Genomic DNA, 21,855 nt, shown 5'->3' with positions numbered 1-21,855 from the left:
TTTCTGTCCTCCGAGGAACCAGCTGACTAGACAATTTTCCTAGGCTATTCTGATAATCCCATCTATGTATTCTGAAAGGCCCTGAGCTGCATAGTGTCATCCCTTGGGGACCCTATATCCTTAAATGAATGGACCACCCTGTGATGGCCTGTCAAAATTTGCATAGTTTGACTGCATGTGTGTAGGTTTCATATTGTTTTTCATGGTACCTTTGCAAAATTGACGTAATACAAAATTGCATTAAGATTTCTAGGTTTGGAGAGAGTGAGGTTATGCATTTTCTAAGCTTATTTCCAATATCATAGAATACATGATATTTCAAAACTGAATGCTAAGTACATTATTAAACATCATGAGCATTTTACCGTGAGAAGGCATAAATACATATTTCAGTTCCACAATAGATAATCTACTGAGCGGCAACTGTTAAACCAATTTGAAATAGTATACTTGAAAAAAATCTCCTTTTGCAGCCTGTTAGATCTTCTCACACTCCCTTTATTTGCATTTCCTAAGGAAAAATGCTTGTGTCGTCATGTTATATATGCACATGTATGTATTTCTTGGTCTTCCATCCATGTTGCTACCACTAATACAATTTTACTTGAATCCATTTTTAACTCATCAGCTGGTTAGGCCAGGAGGTGAAATATTACTGCTTTCTTGCAAGATTCCAGCAGGCAGGAATTAGGTAAAGAAAAGAATCGGTGATAGACTCAGCTTGTGTTGCACATGGGAGATTCTACCTAAGGAGAGGGGACCTTCTGCCAGTATTATTCCCTAAGAGTACTTTGTGTTAGAGACAGAAAATACAAGATGGGCAGTGGTAGAAATTCAGACTTTGTTAATCCTACTATAACAACAAATGTGTGATCAACCTAATTCATATTTTTAAAAAAAAGTTCAAAGCTTTTTTTGTGTTCTGGGGAGCTTGATATTCCTTGATAACTCTCATGGTTGCTGGTAAGAACAGGCCAGATTGTCTGGCTGCTCTGTACTTCACATCAGGAGGGAACTGGTATTAAAACTCTACCGAAAGACCCTGGGGGAGGTGAATACTGTACTTATATGAGGAGTCAGCATTATCTCATGACCAAAGCAGAGGAAGATGGGCATTCTTCATATATGCTGATGCCAGATGTGAAGAGATTGGAGACAAACTGGGAGAAAGTTGAAAAGCTGTAGCTCTGTGGTAATTCCTCTCAAGGCAAGAAGCATTGGTGTGTCCACTTTTAGTTCACTGTTTTGCTTTTTAGTGTAGTTCTCATACCTGCAACACAAAGATTTTTAGAGACCTACTGTGCAGTGACCAGCTGATCACTTTTACTAACTGGATCCAAAATTGCAAAAATCCCTTGGCAGTATTCTGCATACTGAAAATTGCTGCTGTTCCTTTTATGTTCATAATGATGAAACTTTCAAAAAAATGGAAACTTCTCATTTACTAACTGTTAGATGATAAAATGCTGCTCTAATTTATACCAGTGCAGGCCCAGGATAGCGCTATAAAAATCCAGTTGATTTCAGTCATCCATTTCAAATGTATGTAACAGACAAAATATTTAGATCTTTTACTGGAAAATGTAATACATACAATTTTATTTTTCAGAAGAGCAGACTGCCACTAAGGATGCTTCTCAGGAGGAGTCTGAATCAATTCCAGAGTACACTGCTGAAGAGGAGCGAGAGGACAACAGGTTATGGAGAACAGTAGTTATTGGAGAACAAGAACAAAGAATTGACATGAAAGTCATTGAACCTTACAAAAAGGTCATTTCACATGGAGGTAGGAAAACCCTGAATGCATTTTTTTAGATTGATGTAAAAAAATCATGCTTTACTGAGCATGATTTGTTTCTATTTTAGTTCAGTTATCATACTGGCAAGGGGAGACAGAGTTTATTTTTCAGCCATCACTGAAATCAAGCCGGCTTTTGATTCAATGTGGCAATGACTAGTGAGTAATTTAAATACAGAGCTATTTCAGGAACAACAAATAAACTGACATACGTGTGTCAGTAGCAGTCTGGTCATTGTAGGCTAAAACTGTCTTAGAGTAAGGAAAAAGACTTTTGTTCTACAGGAAAAAAAAATGAAAACTTTATTCTGTGGATTTTGTCAAAAACTTTTGCACAAGGAAGTATAGTGCTCTGTGATTTACTGAATGATGTGTGTGGGTGCACAGATCTAAACAAGTACAGTGGCAAAAGAAAAAAAATACGGTTTCCCCTGGGGCTTCTATTCGTCTGCTAAGCTCCTTATGTTATTTTTCTTCCATTTATAGTTGTCAGCGGATAACATTTCACCAGAAACTGGTTTTTAGGTTTTTTTTCATGTTAATGATTATCAAATAGCATGTCAAAGAAAACGTTTGAAGAAGGAAAATGACCTCACATGCTTGCTATATTGTCTCCTTTGCTCATCTGCTCCTAACCTCCTCAGAGAATTTGTAGTTCTGGTGTTACTAGCACGCTTCTGTCTAAATTAATTCAAATGTATAAATAGTACTATAGATACTGAAGGAAGAAAATGAAGCAAAGCTTTCTAAGTGCCTTTTCCTCAGTGTCTCAGGTTTAGATTATCTTTGTACTCTATATGTTATGGGGACACTGTTTGCCAGCTGTTAAGAAAGGTATTAAGTAAGGATGAGTTGTTCTATTCCTGCAAAAACCGAGGCAGGTAACCTGGCATTGCATAGGTAAGATTTGTGAGTTTATATAGGGATGCTTCTGTCACAGTGTTCCTGATCCGTAACATAATTTAGAGGTAAACCATTGTTTCCAGTATATTTTCAGTGTTGAATCTCTATCTAATAAAATTAGCATAAATAAATTATAGTTAATTATATTACCTCAGGATGTGGTCCTCAGTTTTTCACACTTACATTAAAAGCAGGTAAATGCTAGCCTACAGATGTTCACAGTGGCCAGTATGCAGAAGGTTTAGTCAGAATTAATAAAAACATTTGATCCTCCAAGCATTTTCCCACTATAACAACACCATCAAAGATTTATGAATGTGATGACACCACAGACACAGTTTAGCAAACAGGCACAGGTGGCATAATTTAGGAAACAAACACAAAATACTTTGAGACCTTGCTAATGGTGTTTATTTATATTTTGTTTGTATGCTGTAAACTAGTCTAGGTACATTTGTGGTGAAAACTGTCATGTATAGTTCTTACTAGATGCTGATGTTTATATTTATACCAGCTTTTATGAAAAACAAATTTCAGTCCATTTTAGTGAGTGGAGAAGTAGCTCTTAAGTGAGCATTGCTTGACTGTTGAACAAGGACTAGTCCCAGTGGCAGGTATCCCTGATGGCAACTGTGAAGTGCGTATAATGCACAGTTATTGATGGGAGTCTAGGTCATTCAGCTCAGGATTAAAATTTTACATGTCTGGCATCTTGTTTTGTTAAATCACTCAAATCTAAGACAAAGAACATTAAGTTTCCTTTACTTTTGAATGGGTGCTGGTCAGTAACTTAGCCATTGTAAATTAAATAGTGTGAGATGCAATGATAAGTTTCAGCCCACCACTGGCTAAACTGGGAATTTTGCCACATCAAAGTGAGTTAAGGACTGGATTAAATACTGTGTTTATGAAGTGGCAGACTAAGGTGTGAAAAAAAAAGAAGTTTTGATGCATGGGTCATGGGAAAACTTTGGGCAGTTTGAACAGTTTCTACATTGTGGCAGCTAGGCCCATTTGGTATGATATTCCCTTTGGCAATACTTTATGATCTTTGGAGTGCTTTAGAGGGCCAGAAATCTTTCCTTTAACCTCAAGATTAAGCACAGATTCTGGCTAAAATTAGTTAATTGGAAGTCAGGCCAAGTATCTTTTGATGATTCAATGATCTACTGAACATTCCTCCCTGCCAAATGACAGCTAACACCAAATGCAGAATGTAGGTGGTAGCCACAAAATAGGAAGGGGGAAAGTAGACTTGGCAGTCTAGGTGTGAGATTGGCTTCCACATATGTTGATGGAGAAATTTCTTAGAGATCTGTCTTTTTGTATAGGCTGAGAATTGGGCAAATGGCTTTTACTGGCTTCTTGTGATGAATTAAAAAGCATTTCTCCCTTGGGTTCCTTGTCTACAAACACGTGTAAGAAAAAATGGCTTAGATTTAACTGTGGGTTTTTCTTCTGTGTGCAGTTAGGTGGAATCTACACGTAATCGTTTTGCTTTACATGAACTGCAAACTGTGCTGTGTAATTTAGTGGACACACCTGCCACAGTATGCTCTCGCTGCCAAACTCCTGAGCCCGCTGGACAGATTGCTTTATGGCAGCATGATATAATTGTCCTGAAAGTCTTTTAAAGATTTTTTAATTTATGGAAGGAAGGAAATCTCTTCCCTATTTGTAAAGCTGAAGGGAAAGAAGACTCCACTTTATTCCGTAATGATTTAGCTAAGGGATAAGCCAGGATGGGATAGGTGAAATGAGTACTGTCTCTCTGGAAGTATTTGGATCTATTGAGAAAATGGAAACGTAATAGAGAGTAGTATTAATTGGAGGATGGATTGTGGAGTTCTTTTCTCTTTGTTTCTTTTGAGAAGACTGGTATATTCCTTTATGTCAAACTCTTAAAAGGTGAAGGTGCTGAAAATGGGACTGGAGTTTCTTCCCCCTCCCTGTGTACACCCTTGCTAAAGAATGCAATGCTGTGCTTTGAATTTGACCATGACATCTTCACTGGAACACCAAAGCCAATCACCCGTATCTATATCTATATCTATACATATGCAGTTCATGGCTACTGAATCCTAACATGAGCTGGAGCTATGACACACCATGCCATATCATATGTTTTAAAGTGGTTTATATCCACATTACCCTTTGGTCTGAACTCAAACCTTAATCCTGAGCTCTTCTGCTGTCTGTGTCCTCCAACAGGATGGAGTGCAACAGCTGTGGAGCTGGAGAAGACAGTGGACATATGCTGGGCTGCCGTTGTACAGTGGCTTCTCTACCCCTGGAAGCCCAGCTGTAGATTAGCTGGCCTTTGGCCTCTGAGAGCCAGAAAAAAGCTACTTCACAGTGCCAGGAAGACAACAGATGGCAAGATCATGGAAGGACGGAGTTGAGGCTAAGGACAGAAAGCTTCCTGCGGTGTCCAGATGATTCTTCAGTGGATGAGGTCTAGGCTAGCTGGCATTCTCAACTTAATGTTGGTGTTACCATCAACAATCCATATTGTCATCTTATCCAGTGTGTTATATTTAGTCAAATCTACCAAATCAAATTCAGAAGGAAAAAAGTCCAGTATAATCCTTCAGCTGGTTGCTTTGCCAAGCCTTGATTTGTAACAATATGGCTCAAGGCAGGAGACTTACCGCTGATATTCACATTTTTCTCTCAGAGACTTATCCTTCTTTTGCTCCCCTTTGTAACTGGGGAAGCAGTGGTGTTTATTTGTCCTTTAAGGAACAGCTGAGAGCCCTAAATGGAGAGTGCCTCTGTGCATGTCCTTATGACTGGGATAGTGTTGAGATTAATCAGCTGTATTTCTCCTTGGTATGGAGGACTTAATAGGGAAGCACCTTGAAGCACCATTTTGTCAGGGATTCTGGATTCTTTGAAGATCTCAACAAAGCCATGTAAGAAATTACTTACTTGACACAAATATCTTCTTATTTCAGCTAGCTGAGGTTCAGCTTAGGTGTTATGAAAAAGGAGTGAACAAACCAGTCTCTCACTCTTCTCTGGTTAGCATACATGGATTGTGTATTATCTCTGTCTATCCCTGGAAAATTTTGCTTTGCTTGGCTGGCTACTGTGCAAGAATTTCTACGAGCATTTGAGTTAGGCTTGGATACTGCTCTGTAGTATCCAAAAAGCACTGTAAACATCTTAAAGTCTCCTTATGAAAATGTTATATAGGTGCTGGTATTATCCTTTAATTTTGTCAGGAATGTGTTTCTATCTCCAAGGGAGATTCAGGGTTTCCTTCACAAACATTGTCATCTCTCTTTCATGGTTAGTTTCTCCTAGGCTCTTTTGAAAGGCTTTCAAGTCATTCTCTAAGTATATCCAGCTTCTATCTCTGTGCATCATTAGTGCTATCTACCTACAACCATTTCTACAGCATCTTTATAAGTTGCTTCCTGATTGCACATACCTTTTAAACCAAATTTTAAACTGAGATGCAGGAGTATGTTGTATTTATTATTAAAAATATAGAAACCTGTAGCAGCTGCAAAGGATTGTGAAGAAGATTAACCAGCATTAATCCATCATGAAAAAAAAGTAGTACGTTCTTTTGGGTAACAAGCAACTGTCCTGGTCCCCAGAAAGGTAGCGCTGCAGCTTTGAGGGCTTACAGCTATTGTTAGGCAGTGGCACAGCCCAGAGAATGCCAGTGTTGGACAACTGGAGTGTCTGAGGTAAAGAAGAATTTTATACAAAACTTGCAGCAAAGGATTCAACTGATCCCCAGGAGCTTTTAAGGTATAGTGGGGTGCAGTCATAACTCTAATGTCCTGAGGCCATCTGAGCTGTGCAAGCCAACAGAGACTGGGTTGTGAGACTTTGTGAAACATCATTCAAAAGATGCAGGATAACAAATGTAGGATATTTTCTTTAGCCCCTTATTCCTCAATCTAAGGTGAGCATTCAGCACATGATTGCCATAGAGATGCAGTGAACCAGGAATTCAGATAAGTTTGTATTACTTACAAGTGTCTTTTGCTGATCTCTAGAAAAAGTTTACTAATAGTTGTGCTAAATGTGTTTTTCAGGAATTCAACATAACTGACTATCTTACTTCCTTATCACTTGATGATAGTACGTACATTTTCAGTCTTCTTCAGCAGTAGACATAGTAGCTCTATTCCAGAACTTTGAGATTTCTTTTTAAATTTTCATGTTAAAAGTCTTTGAAAAAGATAAAAATGCCTTTTGTTTTTTTCCACAGGATACTATGGTGATGGTCTGAATGCAATAATTGTGTTTGCGGCATGCTTCTTGCCAGACAGCAGTCGAACTGATTACAACTATGTCATGGAAAATCTTTTCCTGTGAGTGATATATAAGCAATGTGGCAGAGTCTTTTAAGTTAGTACTCATAATTATGTGAGAGATAACCTGTCTTTAATTAGGAGGTAATTTTCGCTAATGAGGAGTTATCCGAATGACAAGGAAAATAGTGGTTTTAGATAAACTGCTCAGTGGAGTATTATTTTGGTATTCTTTACCCACTCACTCTCCCAGTTTAAGGCCATATTTGTCAGGACCAAACCTGACTGTAGTATCTCCCTAAATGTAAGGGAATGCAGTATCTTCAGCTTCTTGGGCCTACAGTCATTGCACTGTTTCACTAGTGATTTCCAGCACTTGTGAGAACAATCGGCAGGGACTTAGGCCACCAGACTGGTTTTCAATATTCATTGTTTATTATATATTATCATGAAGTATCACTGTATATCTTATTTTCAGTGTATGCTGTGGCTGTGTTTGGGAGTCACAGGACCATTTTGTGACACTTGTTTTAAAAATTCAGGATAAATGACAGTTGCTGACACAAACAGCTCTAAGTGTTCTTCCTGACTCCAGCTGCTTCTGAGTCAGTTATAAGTGCCAGGGGCCAGTTGGGCAGGACAGAAAGTTGGCCACATGAACCCAAATTTATCACAGGAAGATGACTCCTGATAGCAACGTGGTTTGGCAGCCAAAAGTTGTGAAGGCAGCACTCCTCTGAAGTGCTTCCAGCTACTTTTACTTACAGCTGTTAAAGAAATCTATCATTCCAGCGTTTTCTATGCTAAAACTCAGTAAGTCATTCCTAAAGCCAGCAGAGGCCTGGCTGTTGCCGTTTGCACCTTGTGAAGCACCAAGAGCACAGACCGAATCTCCTTAAAACCCCAGTCCTTGAAGATGCAGGTGGTGACAGCCAGTGCCTTCAACACTGTCTGTGTGTGAAAAACAAGATTCAGCGCTTTAGTTTCAGGTCACAGCAACTGCTAGCATTTGTCTGGTAGAGCCTCTAAGACCCCCATGTCATTTACAGTAACTGATTTACACAATGCTTAGTGATTTAGAGGACAGGAGTTACTACACTGGTTTTAACTTGATAACTAGGGAACAAAGCTGAGAGTAACTGTGACTGACATTAAATAGTTCTTCTTTGACTTCACCAAAGGCCCTTCTTCAAAGATAGAACAGGTGGTTAATGGACCTTGCAGAGAAAACCTTTTCAAGCCTTAAGAGACTTTTCCATATCACCTGAGTGATATTGCCAAAGTAAATTTTATAACTCACTGTCTTTTTCTGGGGTGTCAGTATAACAGAGAGTTCACGTTGGCTATGAACCTTCAGCTTATTTTAAGGCTTATAAACTGTTGGTTCTCTGTAAGACAACAAGATGAGGGAAAGTCAGATCACCCTTTTCGTTCAGTTTTAGGCATATTAATTGCATTGAAATAGAGGGAGTGCAACAGTTTACAACATATCCAATAACTGATATATTTAAATGTTTGTGAATTCTTTACTATTGAATTATATAGTAGTCTGGAGAGACCTGCAAATCACTAATTCTCTTATCATTTCTTATACATCATGTTTCTGATAGATTATTGTGCACTTGCAGTATATAAGCCACCTCTAGTTTCTTATTAACAACAGTCCTCAATTGTTCCTGAGTTTTGCCATTACTTTCCCTCTGGATTCCTTTCACATATCCAGTTACTTTGTTCCTATTTGTTAACTTGACTAATTCTGTAAAAATATCCTTGAAAAGTTGGGTATGAGCCAAAACTCTTGAGACAGCTTCTTCTACTGTACTTCTTCTAGATGATGCAGAACCGCACAGAAAATTGCTGTTTCATTTGTGGCTGCTTGATACAGTCTAGAGATTAAAAGTTTTTTAAAAGAATCACAGTTTGAAAAACTGCACTTTGAAAATCAAAACCAGCACTTTTTGCTTTCGGAGTGAGTGAATTGTTCTGGTCTATGGGACAAATTCTGTCCATCTTTTCAAATAATAAAGAAATTACCATTATTACCAAACAATAAAAACTTACTGGTTAGGTAAGGTTTGCAAGGGAGCTTAGCATCCCTAAAACGGCAAATGTTGTCGTTCAACCCACAGTGAATTAAGAGCTGTTGAGTAAAAGTATATGAGATAAGTGAGATCTGACTAAAAAGCTAGCAGATTCCTTTTTGTTATAATACTTCTCTCATTCCTGATAAGAAGTATGCGTGATTATTCTTATTATAACTGATTATTCATAATATTCACAATTCCCTTTGCACCTAGGCAAACAGACATTCTTCAGACTGTCTCTGTTTTTATAACTGAAAGGCCTGTAGTGTTTTGAGAAGTGCTTATACACATTTTTCTGTACGTTTCAGTGTCTAAATGCCTTTAAAACACTAGGTGTTGTGCCCCATGGGAAGGGCTAATTTCGTAACCTGTCAAATAGTCAGCAAGTCCAGTTAAATTAAGCTTGTGCATCAGAATGCCTATACAATCCCTTGCTTTTGATATTTCATTGTTAGAATGAGCCTTTACAAATGTCAGGCAAATGCTTGGAATGCACAACTGGAAGGAGAGAAAGAGAGGAATGAAAAGCATAGAGTCAATAGTGATGTAGATAGAATTTATCAAATGCATGGAACTGGTCAGTTAATGGCTGCCTACTTTATACCCAGGTAAAATATCGCTCTCTTTGGTCAGAACTAGATTCCCTGCTATTCTTTTAAAGAAACTGCATTTTAAGGAATTTAAGGGTCAGATTAGACTGAGTCATTCCCATACGCTTGTGAAAGGGGCCGTTATGCTCAGGAAAAGATCTGCCTTTTGTAGTGAGTGCACTCAGGCATTTAGGTTTTTAAGGTGTGACTCGTGATTTTTCACTCTAGTTTTTACACATGCCTTGGGGCTGGATAGTAGAGAGAATAATTTGAAAATTCCTGTGATGAACAACTCCCAAGTGAGGTAGGGGCTACTGAGTGGAGCATCTGCGTATATAGTCCCAGGCAAGAATTTAAAGCAACCCTTTCATTTGACTGAGTATTGTGCTCTTCTAGGTAGGGTGAGTTTGGCCCCAAGAGTACTGTTCTGTCTGAGTTATCATTGCTTAGCTGAGGAATTTAATGAGTATTTGGAGTGCTTTTCTCACAAAATGAAGTGATGCCATGGAGTGCTCTGTCCCATCAGAAGGCAGATTGATGAACAAGTTTTATTAGCCTTGGGACTCAAAGTGTTTGTATGTAGTTGGTAGTCACCATAGCAGCAGTGTGAAGATCACAAGGATCGTAGACAAGTATCTTCTCCTGACCCTTACTATTTTTGCGTTGAACAAACATGATTATTAATAGTGAGACAAGTTTCTCAACAGTTAATTTCAGAAGTTCCTGGAACTTCACATGGTCCTGACACACTCTTCCTTGCAAAATCTCATTATTCAATACCCCTTTAAGAAAACGCGAAGTCACCTGTGAGATTTGAGAACTCGCTATGAAACTGTATCTTTGTAAGAAGACCACATATTTCTCAAGATGCAGATAAGATTGTGGTTTTCTAGTTATACATCTACATGTAATATGGTGCCCAGTGCTAAACGTTTGCTTTGGTTTAAAGGAAAATTGCTTAGTCTGCCTGGATTTATTCCTAGTAGACTGATTTAGTTTGGGCTTAAGTGGATAATGTAAAGTGTGTCCTCACTTTCTTCTGTACTTTTGTCAGCTATGTAATCAGTACCTTAGAGCTGATGGTAGCTGAAGATTATATGATTGTCTACTTGAATGGAGCAACACCAAGAAGGAGGATGCCTGGACTGGGTTGGATGAAAAAATGTTACCAGATGATCGATCGACGGTGAGTATTATTTTCCTTTCTGATCCACAGCCATTATTTTAAATACTGACCATTTCTGTTACTCCTCTGTATGACAGTGTTCACCATATATAATCACAGAATCACAGAATGGTAGGTGTTGGAAGGGACCTCTGGAGATCATCTTGTCCAACACCCCTGCTTGAGCAGGCACACCTAGAGTGGGGCAGGGGGGCACAGGAATGTGTCCAGGTGGTTTTGAATGTCTCCAGAGAAGGAGACTTCTCTGGGCACCCGGTTCCACTGCTCTGGCACCCTCACAGGAAAGAAGTTTTTTCTCATACTGAGGTGGAACTTCCTGTGTTCCAACTTGTGCCCATTGCCCAATGACAGGACAAGGGGCATCCCTGAAGAGTCTGGCCCCATCCTCTTGACACCCACCCTTCAGATATTTATAAACATTGATGAGATCCCCCCTCAGTCTTCTCCAGGCTGAACAAACCCAGGTGCCTCAGCCTTTCCTCATAAGGGAGATGCTCACAGTCCCCTGAACATCTTGGTAGCTCTCCACTGGACTTGCTCAAACAGTTCCGCATCCTTCTTGAGCTGGGGGGCCCAAAACTGAACACAGCACTCCAGATGTGGTCTCACTAGGGTAGAGCAGATGGGGAGGATAACCCCTCTTGACCTACTGTCCACACTCCTTTTAATGCAGCCTAGAATATTGTTGGCCTTCTTGGCCACAAGGGCACATTGCTGGCTCATGGTCAGCTTGTTGTCCACCAGCACTCCCAGGTCCTTCTCAACAGAGCCACTTCCCAGCAGTTCAGCCCCCAGCCTGTACCGGTGCACGGGGCTGTTCCTTCCCAGGTGCAGGACCTTGCACTTGCTCTTGTTGAATTTCATGAGGTTCCCCTCAGCCCAGCTCTCCAGCCTGTCCAGGTCTCGTTGGATGGCAGCACAGCCTTCTGGTGTATCAGCCACTCCTCCCAGCTTGGTATCATCAGCAAATTTGCTGAGGTTACACTCTATCCCTTCCTCCAGGTCATTAGTGAATATGTTGAACAGGACTGGACCCACCATAGACCCCTGGGGAACACCACTAGTGACAGGCCTCCCTCCAGACTCTGCTCCATTGATCACGACCCTCTGAGCTCTGTTGTTCAGCCTCACTGAATCCACCTCAATCCACCTCAATGTCCTCTCATCCAACCCACACTTCCTTAGCTTGCCTGTGAGGATGCTATAGGAGACAGTGTTGAATGCCTTATGGAAGTCAAGATAGACAACATCCACTGCTCTCCCTTCACCTACCCAGCCAGTCACACAGTTATAGAAGGCTGTCAGGTTGGTCAAGCATGATCTTCCCTTGGTGAATCCATGTTGACTACTTCTGATAACCTTCTTGTCCTCTACATGCCTGGAGATGACCTCCAGGATGAACTGTTCCACCATCTTCTGGGGATGGAGGTGAGGCTGACCGGCCTATAGTTTCCTGGGTCCTCCTTGCCCTTTTTGAAGACTGGAGTGACATTTGCTCTCCTCCAGTCCTCGGGCACCTCTTCTGTCCTCCATGACCTTTCAAAGATGATGGAGAGTGGCTTGGCAAGGACATTCACCAGCTCCCTCAGCACTTGCGGGTGCATCCCTTCGGGTCCTATGGATTTGCGAGGATCCAGTTTGCCTAGGTGATCTCTAACCCAAAGGGAAGTCCTCCTCTGGAGCTGAGATGCCTGAGGGACAGCCTTAGCAGTGAAGACGGAAACAAAGAAGGCAGTCAGTAGCTCCACCTTCTCTGCATCCTGTGTCACCAGGGCCCCTACCATGTTCAGCAGCAGGCCCACAGTTTCCCCAGTCATCCTTTTACTGCTGATGTATTTAAAGAAGCCCTTCTTGTTATCCTTGACATCCCTTGCCAGATTTAGTGCCAAGTGGGCCTTGGCCATCCTCATTGTATCTCTGCATATCCTGACAACATTCCTATATTCCTCCCAAGTGGCCAGTCCCTTTTTCCACATACTGTGAACCTCCCTCTTCCATCTGAGTTTCTCTGGAATCTCTTTGGTCATCCATGTGGGTCTCCTGGCTCCTCTGCCTGACTCTTCCTCCTAGGGATGCACTGATTTTGACTCAGAGGAAGTGGTCCTTGAATATTCTCCAGCTCTCTTGGACCCCCTGCCTTCTAGAGCCCTAGCCCATGGGATTCCTCCAAGCAGGTCTTTGAAGAGGCCAAATTTGGCTCTGCTGAAGTCCGGGTTGTAATCCTACTTGTCGCCCTGCATCTACCATGCAGGATCCTGAACTCCACCATCCTGTAGTCACTGCAGCCAAGGGTACCCCCAACTCTTACATCCTCAACCAGCCCTTCCTTGTTCATTAGTATAAGGTCGATCAGCACATCTTGCCTTGTTGGCTCCTATACCTTCTGCATCAAAAAGTTATTCCCGATGCTCTGCAGGAACCTCCTGGATCGTGCATGCCTTGCTGTATTGCTTTTCCAGCAAATATCAGGGTGGTTGAAGTCCCCCATGAGAACCTGGGCCTGTGACTGGGAGGCTACTTCCAGCTGTCTGTAGAAGGCTTCCTCAACTACCTCTTCTTGATCAGGTGGCCTGTATCAAACATCCACAACAGTATCGCCCATATTTGCCTGTCCCTTAATTTTTACCCACAAGCTCTCAGCTTCTTCTCCTTCCACTCCAAGGCAGAGTTCAATGCATTCCAGTTGCTCCCTCACATAAAGAACAACTCCCCACCTCTCATTGTTGACCTGTCTTTCCCAAAAAGCCTGTAGCCATCCATGCCCACATTCCAGTCATGTGAGCTATCCCACCATGTCTCTGTAACTGTAATCAGATCATGGCCCTGTGACTGCACACAGACCTCTAGTTCCTCCTGTTTATTCTCCATGCTGCATGCGTTGTTGTACAGGCATTTCAGAAAGGTGCATGAGCATACAGGTTTCCCTGGAGGGGTGCATGAGGATCCACTATAGCCATGCACACCCTTGAGGTGGTTGGTCTTCTGATTGTCAACTTGTGAGGGAGCTAAGGCACCTTTGCCACTCCTCTGGTTGGCCTGGCTTTTTCCCCCATTGGATGTGATGGCATTAGCATTGCCACTTTGGCCCCCACTCCCCGAGTCCCTCAGTTTAAAGCCTGCCTCACCAAGGTGGCCAGCCTGCTGCTAGATTCCTTTTCCCCTTCCAGACAGGTGGATTCTCTCTGCATGTTCTGTGGGGTTTTGTTGGTTTTTTTTTTAAGAAAGCCTTTTTTTTTTACTTAGATTACGGAAGAATTTGAAATCATTTATAATTGTTCATCCATCATGGTTTATCAGGACTATTCTGGCTGTGACACGACCTTTTATAAGGTATGTAGTGAAAACCAGTGATTTTCTATGTCCCTCAGAATGCAGAAGCACCCTAAATCATCAAACAAGGCTGTTAATCTTTCACTCAAGAGTATTCATTTTACAGCTGATGTTGAGATTTTGACAGTTAAAGTTGACTTTCCTAAAGTGAGTGGAAAATACCCTATGATTTGTATGAGAATCTAGTTGCAGTCACCAGGCATGATATCATAAACCTGCATGTGTATGCAGAACTGGGAATTCAGTCTGTTAGAATTGTCTTTGTTCCCAGCACAGCTAAAAGGCAGGTAGAAAAGGGGTCTGCATGATAATCATTTATTTTAAAAAAAACTGGCTACAGGGCAAGATTAAGCTACAATTCTGGGTTTTAAAAGAATTTGTTGCTGGTCATGCAAGAAGACTGCCAGCACCCTCAGCAGTTTGAATGCATAGGAGGTCTGGATCCAAAAAAGGTTTAATGTCACCAAAAATAATGCTTTGGTTAGTAAAAAAGCAAAGAAACGTTACAGACTCTGAAGGCTTCACAAAGTTATTGAAGAAGATGGGTAAGTATGCAGTTGAAATCCTGAGATCAGGGAGAGAAGACTGATAGGTGTAAGAAAGAGTTGGTTCAGGCAAGAGGGCATGTCTACAGAAGCCACACAGTGAATAACATACCTCAAGACAGTTCTCAGAGAGATCTGCCCCCAGGCTGCAGGTGAGGACACTGGAGATGTCTGTTACAGGGTACTCTGTCCTGGCAGGGTGACATTGGGATAGGGAAGGATGTGAGTTCTACCATCACTGCCAGACTGTGAAAGGCAGAGCGTCATGATGGAGCTGCTTCTTTCAGATGTGGTGTCTTTATAATCAGTTAGAAAATTACAATTAAAAATACCAGAGTAACAGGGAAACAATACTTGGAATTATCAACAATAATGATGGGATTCATTGAGTTGCATTTGGTATCTGAGATATTTCTGTTGGCATCCCGTTTGGTCCCAGAGGACAGGTAGGCAGTAAAATTTCGAAAAATCAAATATGCCACATCTGTTTCAGTTCATTAGTTGTTTATTCAGAATGACCATACTAAGCAGCAGTGACTAGAGGTTTTGCATCGCCAAACAGGAGAAAAGGTTCACTCTGAATAGTTTGGCAAAGCAAAATATCAGTACAAATTAGGCACAATAAAGACCACATGAAACTCTCCATTTCAGACAAGGAGATTGACTCTCTGTGTAAGAAGAAAGTAAATTGCAAATGGGAGCTGAAAAAAGATGGGCAGGACACATGGCCAGTGTGACTTTGGTGGAAGATGACACAAGATATTTGAACCCTCACTGAGGACAGAAGAGGATTATAAGAAAGCTGAGTAAAAAACTCTAGGAGGCATGAAAACAGACTCAATTCAGTAACAAGTGACGTAAGGAGACAGAAAATTGACTAGATTGAAGGCTGGTAGCTGTAGCTTAGTTCACTAGCCCCGAGCTATTCACCAAACCACTGACATGCATGGTGGGAATTTTAGAGTAAGAAATTAATTGGTCCCAAGGCAAGCAGAGTTTTCAATGATATAGCTAAACACAGGCAACATAATTTTAATTTTATTTCAACTGAGATGCGGGACAAAACTGTAGGAATCAAGAATCTGAAAGTCAACAGAATGGCAAGGGACAGTCAAGTCACTGAGGGTGTGCTACAGTCAATTCTACCTGAAAAACTGGCAAGGTTATTCAGTGAAACCTGGGACTCTTCTTGACTGACAAACACTAAACAGTTGTCTGAATACACAGGATGAAAGAACTAGTGGTTGCAAAGTTAGATCCTAGATACTCTTTATCAACCAGATATTCACACTAGCGATCATCCTAGCTGTGTTAGGTAAGAAATTAGATTTCTAATAAAACAAGTGTCTGTGAAAGATATTTGGCATTTGCTGGAAACATTTAAATAATAGAAAGTTCACCACTATTGGCAGCACACCTCCCCTGAAGTCTGAAAGAAACAAGGACTTCTTATTTCGGTCATGTGTTTGGTATACCTGTACACAGATTCCCACACAAAGCAATTACTCAGAAATCACTGTGGTGGAATTAGTGGACCCGATAGAATCCCAACTGGCTTGCAGCTTGCCAAGTTACTTTAGCTGCAGTTCAGAAGATGCAGACTATGATCAACATTTTGGATAAAATGCTAAGAATTATCTGTATGTTATCATGGCTTTGGACAATTTTGAGTGATTCATGCATCTTAAAACATGAGCATTGGCTTGCTCCAGTGTGTGTGCCTAGTGATGCTAACCTGGTACAGAGACAAATTAAAATGGATGAGCTTAAACAACTGTTCACAGTACCTTCATGTATTCATGTTTCAGTCATGTCACTTAACCTTACTATGAAGTTACGTATGGTAAGGGGAGGAGCAGTAACCTTCTGCTCAGAGCTATTTCAGAGGCTTCATGTTGTCTGGTTGTACCTCCAAATCAACAGTAAATAGGAAGAATGCATTCTGGTTTTCATGGCCTACACTTAAGAACATTTACTGTCAATGTGCATTCATCACTGTTACTGATGTTAAAAGGCTATCTAAATACAACCAAAGCTAGATGTGGAAAATTGATTTATGAGCCAAATGATAAGTATATATTTCTTTTAAGCTGATACATATCAAATAACTCAGGTTAGACACGTGAGTAGCCTTATTTTTAAGGTGCGTTTTCTGAACAATTTAGCCTTTTTCCAAGCGATCATTTCTCAAACACATAAATTATCACATAGCACAGCTGAAATGAACAAGGGAATTTTTTCTTCGTAAGAAGGCCCTGCATTATACACAATCAGATCTGTACTCATCTAAACAAATGAGGAAGATCAGTTTTATTATGTTTGATTGAGAATCAGTGTCAAATGTAAATGCTAAGGCATCACGATCTCTTGATATTAATTCATCATGACCATGTTAAATGAATGCTTCCCATCTCTTTTTACATTTAAGTATACTGTAGGGGATTTGATCCTTTTCAGAATTTTAATACATCTCCTTCAAACTGTAAATTTAATCACATTGCCTGGTATGTAGGCATTACAATTCATAATGTTGTCCTAAATACTGTGATTCGGACAAAGCAAGGAACAGCGAAAGGTCTAGGTTTGATTTCAGCCTTACTAGAACTCAGTTATGCTCATGATCAGTTGGACTCTGTAATTGAAATGTGAATAACAAAATGCTTAACTATTTAATACATTAAGTACAAACCTTCTCTTTTTTTTAATATATAATAAAATATTTTTGGGGAAAAGTCAGTTAACATGTTGGTTTTGTGTTTCAGCTCTAAGTTCAGCAGTAAGATACAGTATGTCAACACGTTGGCAGAGCTTCGTGAGATGATTCCAATGGAATACGTGCACATACCAGACAGTATTGTCAAGTAAGTGGTGTACAGCAGGAGTGTACTTGTTCTAACGGAAACTATTTCCACAACTAATAATAGTGTTTCAGAGTCCATAAAAAAAAATAGAAAGCCCCTTCCTGATATTGTTACCAATGTTTATGCATTGTTCCACAAAAATTCGATTGTCAAACTCAGAAGCTGGAAAACGCCGTGCAATGGAAACACAAAACACAATAAATACATCCTCCTAGGGGAACAAATGGTTTTAGGAAGAGGAAGGTTTTGTACTGGGCCAAATGATACTGAGGAAAAACTTCCTGGCTCAGAGTCCCTCATCAACCCTATGACTATATAACCCGAATTGGAACAGACTGTTCACTTACTAATAGCAACCCAGAAAGAAAGTAGGAAAAAAGTTTAACCTTCCACAGGTATCACCTATACTATAGTTTTCCATAACTTTTACCACTATTTAAGTAAAAGTATTTTTAACTTTTAGTCATAGAGAGCTTTGAACTGAAACAATAATTCAAAGACAGCCTGTTCAATAGAAAACCACTGAAAGTTCATAGGTTCACCGTTCCTTATCTTGCTGATTTTCATGGCTCAACCCAGAACCACTGAAAGACAGTGTCTCAGTTCTTGCCTCTTATGTGTAAAAGTTCTTAAAATGCAATTATTTATAAAGGAAAGATATCTATTAAAAAGATGTAGGAAGTTGATTTCAACTGCTCACCTCAACTGGCTCTTTTTTAGACCTGAAAACCACAAGCTGAAAAGGTATACCAAGACTGAAAACCTTGGAAATCAATCATGGTTTTCATGTGGGTCACTATCAAAAAGTTATGCTGTTCAGGAATGCTTTTTTATTACTATTCTTTTTATCAAATGTCCTCAGCCTTGAACAGGCAAACATTCTGTTATAGAAACTATTTTGATGAGTAAATACACAAATATGATTGTCTTTTTCTTATGGTTCATCAGTGACTAGGTATGAAGAATACTTCTTTTGGAGCTGTCATAGGTCTCTTCAGTCCAGGCAGGGATTTTCACACCTGCCCCATAGTAGTTGTGAAAGCAACATAATTTCCTTCATTGAGCTGGTGGTTGCTCTGATACTTGTGGTGTAATTCCACGGAGCAAGTGGGAAGCTCAGTTCTTGCAGTGGCCCTTGTAAAAATAGTAAATGACAGTTGTGAAATCAGGGGTCGTAGGGACTTCCACTCAAATTTATTTGCTAAGTTCTTTAGAGGTGGAGTGATGCTAAGAATGTGGAGCACAGAGGTCGTTGGTCACCTGATAAGGAGATGTCCAGAATGTATTAACATCCCTGAATTTTTTCATTCTCCCTCCATCCCTTCCTTTTTTGATTCTTGTAAACATTTTACTTGCTTATAGTTCCCTTTGATACAGTCCTTAACCTGGTACTTCAGTGTGTTTCTCTCTCTGCTTTCTTGCTGTGCTTTGCTGTTACTACTGCTGTCTGTAGCAGTACACACACCTGTGTTACACACTTCTTTCATCCCTGTAGACTGAAAACTGTTCAGAAAGTCCATTCACCTCTCAGACCAAAGGTGAAATGATCACAGCACCAGTACCAAAAAAACTTTAGGACTTACAGCTTAAGAAATTTTAGGGAACTGCCTGCTTCATGTCATATGCAGCCAGATGAGAGGCCATGATTTTTGCTGAAGAAAAAACCAGAAAGCTGACAAGTGTGCCCATTGGTGGCAAGCACTTTCGAGATGTTGTGATATGAAGGTTTAGTGGGTGTGCGCATTCCAGGCACTGTGGCTGGTTATTCCCATGCCACAGGGAGAAGAGCAGTGTTCAGCTGATATCTTCCTTTATGCAGCAAACTGAGAAAGACTCCTGTAATAAAATAAAATAAAATTCAGTTTTTGGTTTCATAATTGCTCCACTGGCAAGAACAGAAGCGCCACCTATGGTCATGAGGAATCCCACCTGTAGAAAGTACATAGGGTTATGCCAGGATCTGGGATGTGTGGTTGTTTGGTAGTTTTTACTGAAGGGGGATCCAATGTGCCTGTTGTATCATATGAACCTGTACATCTTTTCTTTTCCTTCACCCCCTCTTACCTTGTAAGGTATGATGAAGAGAAGTGTATTAAGAGAAGAATGAGGTAAAACTTGCTTTCTAGCCCATGCTGCTGCTCATAATGGAGTGAATCTGTGTGACAGCCTTTCCCCTGCAGGCGACCTCAACAGCTGAATGAGAGAGGACTTGCGAGGATGTGGAATCTTACTTTCCCTTCAAGCTGTTGAGATCAGCCTCCCGTTCAGATAAAACTTACTCAACTGTAAAAGCCCTTGACTTGGCCCAGGCTGCGGCTACTTTAATATTATCTGATAGAGCAACTGAATGCTTTCAGCTCTGTCCACTGGGCATGCCTTAGATCCCTGCTGCTTTTATGTTTCTGCCTCCAAATGAACTATATAAGGAGTTACAAATTAAAGGTGGATTAAGCACAGGGATAAATGGTATCATACTGAACTGATGAGCTTTAGGGATAGTGCATAATACTGGGTGCTTATTTTAGAAGCATGTACTATATTTGTTCTTTGCTCTGCTATTGCTCTGCTTCTCTCTTATGCTCTGCTTGCTTCTTTGTTTCTTTATATCGGTAACTTTTACTCACGCAGACTGGATGAAGAGCTGAGGGAAACTTCAGAAACAGCTAAGTAAGATAGCTTTCAGTGGGGTGCTGGCATTATATTTACTTGTTTCACAGGAATAGATTGAATGCAGTAGTACATTATGTGTTTGGTACAGCAATCAGCTCGTGTAAGTTGCCACATTTGTGAATTGACTTCCCCTCTCACTATAAGCTGCCTGCTTTTGTGCCGTTGGGTCTCAGTAAGGAATAGTCATACCCTTACACTATAAAAAACATTTTTGTGATTTTTTGATGATTTTTTCTACAGTCATGGGGAGGACTGAAATAACTTCTTTTACTCCATTAAAATGGCTCATCACATATTTTCTACCCTTCACCCATTATGTCAGATGATTCATAAAGTTCTTAGGAGGTGGGTTTTTTTAAGAATTATTTTTTTACAGTTTGCTAAGTTAGGGATAGCTATCATATTTTATTCTCAGTTAAGGTAGGTAGGTAACTTATCCTGTCTTTCCAGTGTTGGTTGGATATGCCAGTGGATTAATACTTGATAATATTGTGTTATCAAGTATTATTGTATTGTATTGTATTATTGTATTATTGTATTATTATATGGTCGTTTAATAAATCAGTGTCAGCTGATGATCAGATCCTTTAAAACTGTAATCTGTGCTTTGACTTTAACATACTGAGGCAGTGTGGTGTAAAGTACCATGGAAATCCTTCACTGGAAGGACACAATCCTTGACTCACTGTACAGAGCTTAGAAAATATCCAGTGCACTTTTTTCACATGTGTATTGCACACAAGATTCCAGAGAAGGGAGAGCTGTGTCTCTCGGTTCTAGTATGACATTTTTCCTGCAGTTCTTGTAAACAAAGATTTTAAGGTTTTGAAGTTTCTTTTCAGTCTCCTTCCTTTAATTTGTGTGCTTCAGAATTTTCATCTTACCACTTCTTTGTTGTATTTTTTCTAAATTTTCTTCTTTTGTGGTACACATTTTCCTCCATTTCTCCTGAGATTAGCTTTTAAAACAACCACGGAGAAATACCCCAAAACACCGGCCACTGGTTTTTGATTCTAGCAGTTAGACTGCCTCAGACATAAGTAGTTATCTGATACCACCTGAATATTTTGTTAAACAAAAGAGGCCCTCCCAACCTTGAAACGCAACCTCTATCCATTCAATTCAAACATTTTCAAATGCATTGTAGTATATGACAATGAAAACTCATTGGAAGAAAACTGCTTTCTTGTTGCTCATTTCATTTAAAAGAGTGCAGGCTGCAGCATACCACGTGAAAGGGGAACTAAATATTCATATGAGGCATCACTGATTATTGTTATTGTTGGATGTATGAAGTCACTGTAGTACACTTCCCCAACTTAAACAAATAGCTTAAAAATCTATTACTCAAACTAATTTGTGTTGCAGGCACTAAGCTCGCTACATTCCTATCAATAACATTTGTGTGTAACTCGCTAGGATTATTTATTACATCTCCCAAATTCGATGTCATATTTAAAAAGAGAAAGAAATAAACACAGAAGAAATGTTTACTACTACCTCTTTTTCCTTGTCCCCAGAACTAGCTGCCTCTCAAATGATCCAGAAATTACTTCAGTGGAGCAGGAGTAAGGATTTATGCCTAATACTGTCATTACATTTTAATGTTACTTT

At 40.2% G+C, this 21,855-nt stretch overlaps 1 protein-coding gene across 3 annotated transcripts in view; it reads left to right on the top strand.

Annotated features, from left to right (window-relative positions):
* PRUNE2 (prune homolog 2 with BCH domain) overlaps window positions 1-21,855 on the top strand; it is a 144,840-nt gene that overhangs the window by 117,518 nt on the left and 5,467 nt on the right. Inside the window, exons 12-19 of one of the 3 annotated variants that reach the window (XM_064438313.1) lie at window positions 1,610-1,786; window positions 6,933-7,035; window positions 10,704-10,835; window positions 14,079-14,165; window positions 17,473-17,571; window positions 19,644-19,679; window positions 20,200-20,238; window positions 21,762-21,809. In XM_064438313.1, coding sequence (XP_064294383.1) covers window positions 1,610-1,786; window positions 6,933-7,035; window positions 10,704-10,835; window positions 14,079-14,165; window positions 17,473-17,571; window positions 19,644-19,679; window positions 20,200-20,238; window positions 21,762-21,809 — 721 coding nt within the window. The remainder of the gene's footprint in view (window positions 1-1,609; window positions 1,787-6,932; window positions 7,036-10,703; window positions 10,836-14,078; window positions 14,166-17,472; window positions 17,572-19,643; window positions 19,680-20,199; window positions 20,239-21,761; window positions 21,810-21,855) is intronic. The other 2 variants (XM_064438311.1, XM_064438312.1) reach the window with 2 other exon arrangements.

Source organism: Phalacrocorax carbo, chromosome Z, assembly GCF_963921805.1.
Source record: "Phalacrocorax carbo chromosome Z, bPhaCar2.1, whole genome shotgun sequence".
Taxonomy (NCBI): Eukaryota; Metazoa; Chordata; class Aves; order Suliformes; family Phalacrocoracidae; genus Phalacrocorax; species Phalacrocorax carbo.
This window is presented reverse-complemented; position numbering and strand designations above follow the sequence as displayed.